This window comes from Odocoileus virginianus, chromosome 7, assembly GCF_023699985.2.
Source record: "Odocoileus virginianus isolate 20LAN1187 ecotype Illinois chromosome 7, Ovbor_1.2, whole genome shotgun sequence".
Lineage (NCBI taxonomy): Eukaryota > Metazoa > Chordata > Mammalia > Artiodactyla > Cervidae > Odocoileus > Odocoileus virginianus.
Genome location: NC_069680.1, coordinates 21056862 through 21070543, shown reverse-complemented (window position 1 = coordinate 21070543; position 13682 = coordinate 21056862). Strand labels below are relative to the sequence as shown.

General features: G+C 43.6%; 1 protein-coding gene across 1 annotated transcript in view; it reads left to right on the top strand.

Annotated features, from left to right (window-relative positions):
* The first annotated feature begins 2323 nt into the window (after positions 1–2323).
* Positions 2324–13682, top strand: part of CACUL1 (CDK2 associated cullin domain 1) — a 69437-nt gene continuing 58078 nt past the window's right edge. The window contains exon 1 of the mRNA XM_020895685.2: positions 2324–3198. Coding sequence (XP_020751344.1) covers positions 2835–3198 — 364 coding nt within the window. The 5' untranslated portion in view covers positions 2324–2834. The remainder of the gene's footprint in view (positions 3199–13682) is intronic.

The following is a 13682-nucleotide window of genomic DNA, read 5'->3' as shown; positions in this document are numbered from 1 at the left end:
TTCTAACTGAACTATACAGTGGTCAGAGAATGTGGTTGCTATGATACCAATCCTTAGACATGTAGAGAGACTTGCTTTATGATCCAGCATGTTCAATTTTTATAAAGTTTCACATATTCTTGAAAGGAGTGTATATTCTGCAGTAGTTGAGTTCTCTGTGTATACATTAAACCAAAGCTTGGTAACTGTGTTATTCAAATCCTCTAGTCCCTTAAAGATGTTTTGGTGCCTTTGATCTATGTGTTAGTTCTTGTGGCTGCTATAACAAATTAGCAGAAATAGGGGACTTCAGACAACAGAAAGATATTCTTTCACGGTGCTGTAAGTCTGAAACCATGGTTTTGGCAGGGCTGTCTTCTCTCTGGAGACTCTAGGGGAGAATTCATTCTTTGCCTCCTCCAGCTTTGGGTGGCTGTTGGCCTTTGGTGTGACAGTGCGACTGCATTGCTCCAGCCTCTGCCGCTGAGGCCACACTGCCTCCTCTTCTGTTTCTGTCTCAGACCTCCCTCCTCCTTGCTCTAATTACGACACCTGCCACTGGTTTTATGTTCCATCTGGATAATCCTAGGGCAATGCAGGAGATCTGGGTTCAATACCAGGGTTGGGAAGATCCCCTGGAGAAAGGGATGGCAACCCACTTCCTGGATAATCCAGGAAACTCTCCTCATCTCAAGGTCTTTAATTACCTATGCAAAGACCTTGTTTCCAAATAAAGTAACATTTACAGGTTCTAGGAATTAAGACACAGAGATATCTTTTGGGGGAGCTACTATTCAACCCATTGCAAACTGTTAAATCATCTATTCTGATGATAGATTTCTCTTTCTTGTATGTCTGTCAACTTGTGCTTTATGTATTTTGTGACCATATTATTAGACACACGTTTATGATTCTCTTGTGTACTGAGCATTTTTTTAATCTAGTCACATCCACCACCTCAAAAGTCTAGTAATGACAAACTATCATTTGTTGCCTGCAAAAACTATAATTTCTCTTTCCTCTCACATTCTTTTCTTGCCAGGCTTATAACTCTAAGGTTACAATTCTCCCCCACCCCGCCCCCAACGCTGAGCATTTCACTCTGAAAATTGTCTTTTTTTCTTTATCATATTCCCCAAATGTCCCAGGGCCAGGGAATCAAAACCCTGTGCTGATTCAAAAAATATATGCCCTTAATGAATATGAGAGAGCATTTTCTGAAATTAAACCATTCTAAGTGCTCACAGGGCTTCCCTGGTGGGACAGTGGTAAGCAATCTGCTAGCCAATGCAGGAGACATGAGATCAATCCACGGGTCAAGAAGATCCCCCGGAGAAGGAAATGGCAACCCACTCCAGTAGCCTTGTCTGGGAAATCCCATGGACAGAGGAACCTGATCGGTTCCTACAATCCATGGGGTTGCCAAAGGGTCAGACATGACTTAACGACTGAAAAAACAACAAGTGGTCAAAATTCTTCATTAAGTATAGTGCAGAATACGCTGAGAAAATACTTGCAGAGAAGCTGAAATAAATGTGGACACTGAAGTATATCAGAGACAACTTCTCAGTGGCTGAAGTGATTTACGTAACTTCAAACTAATTACATATCTGTGGAAATAAAGATTCATTATTTGCTAGTTTAAAGTAATTAAGGGTTTTTTCTAGACAACTTTTCACCAGCACAGAACGAGCGCCACAATAAACAACTGTAACCACACATTCTCACACAATATACTGCTATTGCTATAATCCGAGAATGCAGAGGAATAGAAGAAATTATAATAGTTACATAACGTTTCTTCTTTGTCCCTCAAAACTCTAATCTCAAATTTGTAGCTAAGATTTGTGAGACAGCAAACAGAGAGTAGCATTTTTAAATTTAAAGTTTCTGGCCTCAGTGTATGGAGGAATTAGGAACTTAAAAAATCCTTGATTAGCTCAAACATACTTAGTATTTTTAGTCACTCTGCTGCTTCGCCTGTTATTCACCAGAATGAGGGTTTGGGACGGGTCTGCAGATGGCCATGAGCTACTCAGCAAAGGGCCGCCCTAGGTGGTCCCAACCCGTTTATGATGTTCGACCCGGACCCTCTACTGGCCACCAAGGTTACGTATCAAGCAAAAGCCGGAAATGCAAGGCCCTCTGTGGTCCGAAGGCTCGGTAAATCTGGCGAGCGGAAGAAAAACACGGCCGAAAGGGGAAGCCTGGGTCACATCGACCATCAAGGCTCTGGACACATCTTCAGTCACAAACTCGGCTGCCCGTCGTCCTGGTAACCAGCTTGCGAAAGCGCGTGCGCAGCTCCACTCCCTTATCACGTGAGTCCGGGCGCGGGGCGGGGCCGGAGCCGGCTACCCAGGAACTGGGTCGCCCAGCGCCTGCGTCTCTGTGCGCTATCAGTCGAGGCGGGGCGAACCTCTGTTCTCCCGCCTGGTGGTGGCTCACAGCTCCCGCCCCTTTTCGCTCCGCTTTCCGGAGGCTTGTTTCCTCGCACCACGTGCCCTCCTGGCCGCTCCTCCCCCGCTGCCCGCCCTTTCCCCAACTGCCTGTTGGAAGCTGCTGTAAAATGTCGTGAAGAGCGCCCCCACTTTACGGCTGCCTCTCCCCTGACTGGAACCCGGGAGCGGCCACCGCCGTCAGTCCTGTCTGCAAAGAGGCGTCCCGGCGGAGACTGAGAGACCAGAGGCACGCCGCTGCCCCTCCCCGCCGCGCCCGCTCCGGCCCTCGGCGATGTGAGCTCGAGGAGGCTGCGGTGCCCGCCCCCACCCCGGCCTGGCCCGTCCCGGCCCGGCCCGGGGTTGAGACGGGCAGCAGGTGCCTGTGAAGGCGGGCGGGTGCTGGGGGCCTGCAGGATGGAGGAAAGCATGGAAGAGGAGGAGGGGGGCAGCTACGAGGCGATGATGGACGACCAGAACCACAACAACTGGGAGGCCGCCGTGGACGGCTTCCGGCAGCCCCCGCCGCCTCCGCCACCCCCGCCTTCGATCCCAGCCCCTGCCCGAGAGACTCCCGGGGGTCAGCTGCTGGCGATGCCTGCGGTCTCCGTGGACAGAAAAGGCCCCAAGGAGGGGCTTCCGATGGGGCCGCCGCCGCCGCCGGAGGCCAATGGGGTGATCATGATGTTGAAGAGCGGCGACGCGGCCTCCGTGGCCAAGGCGGCCCCCGCCCCCACCCCCGGCTCCACCATCAACATCAACACCTCCACCTCCAAGTTCTGTGAGTCCAGCCTTTTCGCCAGCAGCCTTGGCTTTTCCTCCTCCCCACGCGGACGCCGAATCCGGCCCTCTCGGCCAGCCCTTCTTTCTTTGTTTCAGGCCTGGGTCTCCTCTTCCCTCCCTCCCCGCGTCCCTCCCTCCCTTCCCGGGTTTGGTGTCGGTGGGCCGGCGCCGGAGCGGCCCTGGCTTCTTGTATTACCTGGCCTATAAAAGAGCAGCCTGGGTTAAACGCACGCAGCCCCGAGTTCTGCAGACGCGATCCGTATCAGGACTGGCTCACTCTCAACGTTAGGGAGCTCTTTTCTTCTCCGTTCCCCCTTAAGTTTCACCCTCAGACGTGAAGGGAAAAGTATAAGGCTGCCGGGTTTCGTTAGGGAGAAGCCTTCAGTCTTTTTGTGTTTTTGCAGCCAGAGGAAAAAGAAATCTGGCCACTGTGTTTCTGTGCCTTTAGCCAACCTGCGTTATAAGTCAGGAATTAGAAAGTTGACCTGTATCTGCGCTTCGTTCTTTCCCGTCTCCAGTGCACGCCTTCTGTATCCTCATAGGGAAAATGTATGAGTTGCTTCTTGAGTTAACACCAGTGCAGTGGGAGCTACGACATCCGTTTTGAAGCTAATACTGTATAAAATTATTTTTCAAAGCCTACACTCATAAGAATAAGCCATTCGGTATGTGTCCAAGTCCAAGGTTGTGTTGAATGTTGAACTTTTATGTTAGTGATCCGCCTTAACGCTAAATTGCAGGCAGAAAGATTTAAGACCAAATCTCTTCTGTAACTGAAACTGTCCCCAGCCAGGGATGTATGCTTCCACAGCTAGAAAAAAAAAGTGCTTTTGCTTTAAGCGAGTTTTTTTGGGGGGCTGGTGGTGGTGGAAATCGATCGCCACAGCCAGATTTTTTCCCTCCTATTAATAACTACAAGTTTTGAATGGCATCTGGTAAAGCAACTGGAGATTTCATTTCTAGTTGCTAATTTTATCAAGCTGTACCAGTAATTGTCCAACTAGCTGTGCAGAGAAAGTGCCTTGGTTCAGGTATATAGTGGTAGCCTTACATATTTTGGGGGAAGGAGCACATTACCTTGTTTATGTGCCTTCAACGTGGACACATTCATATGTAGTTACGGTTGATAAGATTTCTCTAGGTTTTTTTGTATTGTGAATAGGAGAGAATAATGTTTGTATTGTATAGTTTCTGTGTTGAAGTCTATGTAGTGAAACCAGATCTGAGACAGAGTGGCAGGGTGACTTATCTAAATGTTGAAGGAAGCTTGCCTTACTGCTTTTACCAAATTCATTTCAAGAGTTCCAAAAATCCAGCCTACAGTTAAGAGCATAAATCAGTGAAATTAGGAACAAAAGAAAGATTGGCCAAACTGAAAGAAGATGTTTTGAAGGTAAATAAGCTAAACAGATCTCTGATTTTAAAAAGATGCAGATAAAATAAGTGATAAATGGGAAACGGCTACAAACGTGAGCTGTTTAAAAAATAATTTTATGAATTGCTTTCGGTTTATAAATTTGAAAGCCTGGAGGAAATGTATAAATTCTTAGAAAACTACAAGCTATGAAGGTTGGTATCAGAAGAAATAGATAGCTTGAGCTGACTAATAAATATTTAATGAACAATGGCAAAACCTCTCCTTTTAAAAAAACCCTGTATGAAGATAATCTTACTGAGTTGCAATGAATTTTTAAATGAAAATTTCTTTTTAAAGGTTTGTCTGGGAATAGGGGGAAAAAAAAAGAGGCCAAACTCATTTTATAAAGTTAGTAAAGTCTTGATTTCAAAACTAGTTGAGGTCAGTATGAGAAAGTTATACATCTATAGTGTAAACAAGAAAATCCTGCATAGAATACTAGCTCATCAAATCCAACAGTGTGTTGAAAGAATCTTGATCAGAGTTTAAGAATGTAAATATGCCATGGCTGATTCATGTCAATGTATGACAAAACCCACTACAATATTGTAAAGTAATTAGCCTCCAACTAATAAAAATAAATGAAAAAAAAAAAGAATGTAAATATGGTTCAACATCTGTTTGTTAATGTAATTTGTCTCATTAATAGGCTGAAGGAGAAAAGTCATCAATTATTTGTATACCATAAAATCATTTGATAAGATCCAGCACCAATATATGATAAAAAATCTTAACAAACTTTGAACACAAGATAACTAGATAATGGTCGTTAACCAAAAACCTACAGCAAATAATAATAGAGAAATTTCAGATACACTTACTTTAAGATCAGTAACAAGATAAGGATGCCCTTGTATCACTGTTGGTATTTAACATAAGGAGGTCCTGACTGACACTACAGAGGGAAAAATAAAAAGTATAAGGATTAGAAGGAAAGCAAGAAAACTCATTATTTGCAGATAATATTACTTATTTAGAATAACCATTAGAATCAAGAGAGAAACTGTTGGAACTAGTAAGAGTTTAGCAGGGTTACTGCTTTTAAAATCAACCTACAGAAATTAGTAGTATTTAGCACACTAGCAATAAGCATGCAGTAAAATAATCAAAGATAAATATTGTATACAGTGGTGGGAACAAACTAGTCTCTAGGAATGAACCTAAGAGCACGTGAGATCTTTAAGGAGAGAACTTGACTAAGGAGCCAGAAATGTCTTCTCAGTTGCACAGTCGAGTCTGATTATTTGCAACACCATGAACTGTAATGTAGTCTGCTAGGCTCCTCTGTCCATGGAATTTCCCAGGCAGGAATACTGGAGTGGGTTGCCATTTCTCTCAGGATCAGATCCTCATCTCTTCCATCTCCTTCATTGTCAGGCAGATTCTTTACCACTGTGCCGCTGGGGATGCCCCTCAGGGAGCCAGAAGAGGATCTGTATAAATAAACGAGAAAACTTTCCATGCTCTTGGGACTATTTATTGTTGTAAGGATGTCAGTTTTCTCCATTTCAATCTGTAAGTTTGAGTAAACTACCGTCAAGATTCCAGTCGGTTTGTCTAACAAACTCCATAACCTAGATCTAAAATTTATATGACAGGTGGGATAAAGTCTGAATAGCTAAATCAGTCTTAAAAGATTTGCTTTGGTGGGGGCTTGCCTTACCAGAAGTTAAGATTCTGTTTCAAAACTATAGTAATAAAAACTAATAGGAATGTGAGAACATAAAAATAAACTGGGGGGACATATTAGCAGAAAGTTACCTATAAATGTTTAGGAACTTAAGGGTGTCATAAATCATCAGAGAAAGTCATGTTGCTCAGAAGAGTGATTCAACTGTATGGGGAAAAAAACAATATAACACCACAGATGGGATGAACTATAGATAATTAGAGATTTAAGTGTGAAAGGAAAAGTTAGAAAATTAATGGAAGACAGTGTTGAAGACACTTTTTCCCTCAGGACAGGGAAGGGCATCTTAAAGCTGCTAAGACTTAAACAGAGGTGAAAAAATGATAACTTCATAGGAAAAAAATGAAAGATTTTTCTTTCCGTGACAGACAGATGAAGGAATTAGAGAAGATAATTGCAGTACCTAAAATTGCCAAGGGATCTAGTTTGGAATTTATTCAACTTTTGCTTGTTCACTGAAGTGTTCTTTTACCTTCATTTTCTAAGGATAATTTTGCTGGAGATACAATTTTAGATTGACAATCTTGTATTGTCTTTGTTTTTCCTTTCAGTACTTTAAAGATGTCTTTCCTTTGTCTTTCAACCTCCATTATTTCTCATAATAAATCTGTGAATATTCTAGTGTCTATGTAATGTGTCCTTTTTTTTTTTCCTGGCTCTTTTTAAGATTTTCATTTTATCTTTCACTATATCAAATTTAGTTTGATTGTGTTGTTTCTTGGGGGTAGAGTTTTCTTTAGGTTTATTCTTTTTAGTGTTCTTTGAGCGTAGGGTTCTGGAATCTGTCCAGTTTGGGACATTATCATTCAGAATGACTACGCGGTGCCCCTCAGTTGCACACGTTAGGTACACTAAATCACTGAGGCTCTGTTCATTATGTTTTTTGGCTTTTTCACCCCACTTTGTGCTTCACTTCAGATAGTTTCTATTGCTGTGTAGTCTTTGGTGTTTAATTTGTTGTTTGTTCAAGTCTGCTCTTGATCAGCAGGAGTTCCAACTGTTTTTAACATAGGCTATCATTTGATCCAGGTTTCAGTCAGTTAACTGAGCAAATCGTTATAATCATGTCTAGTTTCTTGAGATTTTACAATGACTCTTCAGTTAGTGTATTCCTTCTGATAAGTCTCATCTAAAGTTATATTTCAGTCTTTAGAATTCTTAAAAAGTCTTCCGAAAGTCTACATAGGCATATGTAGAGGTATTAACGGGTTATGTACCAAACCATTGCAATAAAGTGAACCACGTGAATTTTTTGGTTTCTCCAGTGCCTATAAAAGTTATATTTACAGTATAGTATAGTCTGTTAAGTGTGCAATAGCATTATGTCTAAGAAACAACAAACATAACAATTAAAAATATTGCTAAAAAAATGTTAAATGTCATCTGAACCTTTAGCAAGTCATAATCTTTTTGCTGGTAGAGAGTTTGCAATATTTTGAGAATTACCACAATACGACAGAGATGCAAAGTGAGTAAATGCTGTTGGAAAAATGGCACCAATAGACGTGGCTGACTTAAGAGTTGCCACAGAACTTCTGCTTGTAAGAAGCACAGTATCTGCAAAGTGCAATAAAGCACAATAAGATGAGTTTTTTTTAACTACAGTGCATCTAGTTTTTTTTGGAATGGAGGCTGGCTCCTGTTTGTTTAGATTTGGTGCTGGTTCCCCTGGGGAAATTTAATTTAGTTGGAGGTTTATTTCCAGGTAGTATTGTGGCAGGGGCTTCTGTCAAGTAAAGATCAGCCTCATACCGGGGAGAAGGGGTCCTCCTCTCTGAGAGTACTTTGAGGTCAGGATTCTCAGGTTGATAAAAACACCAAACTGACCCCATTTCAGGTCTCAGGGAGTGCCCTAACTTTTACTTAAGATTTATGTCTAGAATTTGAATTATTTTTATCTGGTAGTTCTGTAACTTGCAGAATCATTTTGTTTCTGATTTTTAGCTCTCTCAATCCTGTGCCTGTAAGCATTAAAGGGCGTTTTTTTTTTTTTTTTTTTTTTTGGCAATCATGGATATTCTTTGGTCCTCAGTTTACTGCGCTAAATGTTTTTTTAAAGCTTTCACCTGTCATCAGAATCAGCCCACTCCACAGTTCTTGTCTTTCTTATTTCCATCATAGCAGCTGTAGGTCTGCCATGTTGTTTTCTTCAAGAAGACGTTTATTCCAGGTAGCTACAGGTGATAGGTTTTTCTTTGCTGCTCCATGTCATATAGTGTTAGCAATATGTTATCTAATGGTGGCAATGCCCATCATTGTCTTTAAATCCAATTAGGTTGGCAAACCAAAGCCAGCTTCCTAACTTCAGAGTCTGTGTTCTGTAACTCCTCTGGTACCAAATACTTCATCAATCACAGTTCAGTCCAAGAAAACACTAGGTATCTAAAGCAATAGGAGATTTAATAGCAAAAACCAGATCCTTTGCAGATTGTTGGAGAGGTTGGAGGCGTGAAGTCAGTGAGGCTGCTCCACTAGCCGCACTCCCCAGGGCACGCTGCTGTTGCTGCCACCACCAGCATTCTTGAATCATCACCGTTGCCTCCCCCATCCTTGAAGCTGGTGACCAGACACTGAAACTCACTGACGTCTCTAACTTTGCTTGCCAGAACCACCAGCCACAATAATCTGTTCTTTGCCTCACTTTGCCCTTCCAAATCTCATTCAGATGTGTCTGACTGATGGAATGTAATTTGGGAAGTGAAATTATTTACTTCAGTTTTTCATTGCACATTAGTCAACTTTCTATAATAATAACCCCCGAATTCAGAAGCTTATGGGACAATAAAGATTTATTTCTTGCCCGTGTTATGTTCCTGGCTGACAGTTGGCTGTCACTGTTCACACGTCATCTCATTCTGAGGCACACCTCTCTTCTGGGTCTTGTCACCCTTGGCCAAGGCAAAGAGAAGAGAATGGACGGCAGTACCCAGTGGCTTTGAAAGTCTCTGCTCAGATGTAGCATATGTCACATCTGTTTATATTCCAGATTTGTTAAATAGGCTAGAATGGTTCCCTGTCTGAATGTGTTGGGCTGCAGGCAGGTGGGACTGAGTGTGAGGATAAAAGACAGTGGACGGGTAGATGGAATGAAAAGGCGGTGAAGGGGTAAATGGGAGGAGGGGGTTGCGAGGGATTTTGCATTGACTAATGATCTTGTAGCATGATCTCAGGAGAACTATGAGCCCAGTGCGCCAGAAGCTTTTCCAGATAGATGAAAGCTTCACAGTATTTTTAATTGAAGTCAATGAAATCACTTTTTAAAATTAGTCATTCAAAAGTCTGTTAAAATTGACTTCTGAATTTAGTGAAAGTGTTAACCGATTTTAGTAAATCCTAAATAAAGTTGCTCTTTATCTGATCAGGTCCTGTCTGCCAGTTTCTAGGTTGATTGATTCTTTCCCAAGTGGATCAGCTAATCAGGCCCTAAAATATGCACTGCTCGTAGCATCGGTGATGGTGGTTTGGTGTCTTCTCACCTTCTCTCAGTGGAGTTGGTGGTGGTTTAGTCGTTAAGTCATGTCTGACTCTTGCGACACCATAAACTATAGCCCGCCAGGCTCCTCTGTCCATGGGATTCTGCAGGCAAGAATACTGGAGTGGGTTGCCATTTCCTTCTCCAAAGCACCAAACATCACTGTGATACCAGTTGATTGTCTGAATTTCAGGATCTCGTTGGGGATCTTGTCTTGACTTTGTTTATTTATTTATAGATGCGCAGGGCTCTCTTTGCTGCGTGTGGGCTTTCCCTAGTTGCGGTGACCCGGGGCTACTCTTGTTGCGGTGTGTGGCTTTCTCCTTGTGGCGACTTCTCATGCTGTGGAGCGTGGGCTCTAGGCATGAGAGTTTCAATAGCTGTGGCCCGTGGGCTCCGTAGTTGTGGCTTGCGGATTCGCAAGCACAGGCTCAGTAGCTGTGGGCCATGGGCTTAGTTCCTCCCGGGCATGTGGGATCCTCCCGTACCAGGGATTGAACCCATGTCTCCTGCATTGGCAGATGGATTCTTAACCACTGGACCACCAGGGAAGTCCCTTGTCTTGCTATTTTTTTGATATAAATTGCACAAGTGAAACTGTAAGAGAAATCCATTGTAATGTTTATGTAAGGCGCAGTCCTATATCCTTCAAGAAAATGAGTACTGTTCAGTTCCTCTTTAAAAACTGTAACTCTGTAAGCTGCAGACCATATATTGATTAAATCACATTGCAAACTGTTAAAAGCTATATAAGTGTATTCTTTGGTAATATGGCTTGGCAGAGCAAACTGGCCTTTCATGTTTCTTTCATCGTTTGTAGTTATTTGGCTGTCAACCTCTGCAGATTAGAGGAGTAGTAATTTGTAGTTGCAGGTGTGCTGACTGGGTTGGCATTTTATCTCACAGATATTTATTGTCTTCTGTATGCCAAGGTAATATTTTAGCCTTTCATGATGAATGAGACAATTTAGCATGGAGGTTGATGGACAGATGATTGTGATATGTTATAATTAAATGCTGTAGTAAAGTTATGTATGTCCATGGTAGCACAGAGGGCAAAAGAATCTTTGAAAATGAACAACAGTTTGTTGGGAGGACTGAGGTGGCAGGGTTGGGCTTGAAGAGACTTCCTTGGCAGAGAGAAGCCTGTGTGGAAGACTTCAGAGTTAAATTATTGTAGGAAAGTAGGGTGTGAGGAGGGGGTGGCGCAGATTAAACCTAGATAGATTGAGAGGTCTAGATGCAAAGGGCATGCCAGGTTAGAGATGGGATTCTCTTCTGTAGGAACAGGAGCCGCAGGGAGTCACCTTGGTAAAATTTGTCTTAGCGTGTTCGATTAGAAAGGAGAGTAAATAAAAAAAAAAAGAAAGGAGAGTAAATGGAAACATAAGAGATTGGTTAGGGGCTTGTAATGACAAGAGATGACAGCCTGAGCAACTTAAGGATTGGAACAGAGGTGGTTTCAGATTTTGGAAATATCCCGGGACTTGTTCGGTAGTGAAGTTGTGTCTGGCTCGTTGCAGTTCTGTGAACTGCAGCACGCCAGGCTTCCCTGGGCTTCACTGTCTTCCTGAGTTTGCTCAAATTTGTGTCCATTGAGTCGGCAATGCTCTGTAACCGTCTCATCCTGGGTCATCCCCTTCTCCTGCCTTCAATCTTCCCCAGCATCAGGGTCTTTTCCAGAGTCCTCTTTGCATCAGGTGGCCAAAGTGTTGGAGCTTCAGCAACAGTTCTTCCAGTGGATATTCAGGGTTGATTTTCTTTAGGATTGACTGGTTTGATCTCCTTGCTGTCCAGGGGATTCTCAAGAGTCTTCTCCAGCACCACAATTTGAAAGCATTTGGGAACTATAGTCTATAAAATTTGGGGGTGAAGAAGGGAGGATATGGATATGGAAGGAGTATAGGAAGGGGTGTATATTTGTGTGGGTCTCAGTTATCTGTGGGACATTTGGGTGGAGAGGTCCGTTGGCAATGGGTTAGCTGAGCTTTCCTGTTTCTTGTGCTTTAGAATATTGGAAGTACTGAAACAGAAGTTTAATGTCTGTTCAGCTTGGGTGATTTCTACTCTTGTCTTCCCAGATCAGCAGTCGGTTACTCTGTGTTATCTAATCTACTGTCAATTGCCCCTGGTGTATTTTTAATTTCAGTTACTGTGTTCTTAGGCTCTGTTTGGTTCTCAGTATTTCTATTTTAAAATCTTCAGTTCAGTTGCTCAGTTGTGTCTGACTCTTCGCGACCCCATGGACTGCAGCACGGCAGGCTTGGAGCTTGTTCAAACTCATGTCCATCGAGTTGGTGATGCCATCCAACCATTTCATCCTCTCTCGTCCCCTTCTCCTCCTGCTTTTAATCTTTCCCAGTCAGTACTTTGCATCAGGTGGCCAGCTGAAGTTTTGGAGCTTCAGCTTCAGCATCAGTCCTTCCAATGAATATTCAGGACGTATTTCCTTTAGGATGGACTGGTTGGATCTCCTTGCAGTCCAAGGGACTCTCAAGAGTCTTCTCCAACACCACAGTTCAAAAGTAACAATTTTTTGGCACTCAGCGTTCTTTATAGTCCAATGCTCATATCCATACATGACTACTGGAAAAACCATAGCTTTGACTAGATGGACCTTTGTTGGCAAAGTAATGTCTCTCCTTTTTAATATGCTGTCTAGGTTGGTCATAGCTTTTCCTCCAAGGAGCAAGCCCCTTTTAATTTCATGGCTGCAGTCACCATCTGCAGTGATTTTGGAGCCCAAGAAAATAGTCTGTTATTGTTTGCACATCTAGTTGCCATGAAGTGATGGGACTGGATGCCATGATCTTCGTTTTTTGAATGTTGAGTTTTAAGCCAACTTTTTCACTCTCTTCTTTCACTTTCATCAAGAGGCTGTTTAGTTCCTCTTTGCTGTCTGCCATAAAGGTGGTGTCATCTCCATATCTGAGGTTACTGATATTTCTTCTGGCAGTCTTGATTCCAGCTTGTGCTTCATCGAGCCCATCATTTCTCGTGATGTACTCTGCATATGAGTTAAATAAGTAGGGCGACAATATACAGCCTTGACGTACTCCTTTCCTAGTTTGGAATTTAAAATCTTACCGTGTTTATCTATTCTTCTGAGTTAGGAAGTGTCTTTATGATCATTACCTTGAACTCTATTGAGTAGATTGTGTATCTCCACTTCATCTATTTCTTTTTCTGAGGTTTTTCTTGTTTCTTTGGAGCATGTTCCTCTGCTCATTTTGTGCAGTTCGCTGTGTTGGGTAGGCTGATTACATTCCCTGGCTTGGAGTGATGGCCCCATGTAGGAGACATCCTGTGGGCCCCAGCAGCACTCTTGCTGGTCACCAGAGTTAGATGTTCTAGGGGTGCCCCCGTGGGGTTGCCTGTGCCCTTCTCCTATGGCGGGGCTGCTGTGGTTGGTGCAGTGGTGGGCGGGACTGGCCCCCAGCCTGGCTGTGAAGCCTGCCTCATGTGGTGGGTGGAAGCCTGCTGGAGGGTGAGGTAGGCTTCCCACTGCTGTCTGCCTGGCCTTCGGCCTGGGGCCTGCCCGCTGGTGGGCGGGTAAGCCCCAGCACTAATAAGCTATGGGAGAATTCCAAAGCGTCCCTTGCCAGTGCTGTTACCTTGGTAGACGGAGCGCCCCCTAATGGCTGCTGCCAGCATCTCCACCCCCAGGGGGAGTTGCGGTTTGCCTCCTGCCTCTCCAGGGGGCTCTCCAGGATCAGCAAGTGTGTTCAGGCTCTCCTGAACACAAGCCCTGCTGCTTTTCAAAGCCAGAGGTTCTGGGGCTCGTCTTTCTGGTGCAGGAGCCCTGGGTGGGAGAGCCTGAGGTGGGCTCAGGAGCCTCGCTCCTTGTAGAGAACCTCTGTGATTGTGATATTCCTCCCATTTGTGGACCCCTGACCTGGAATT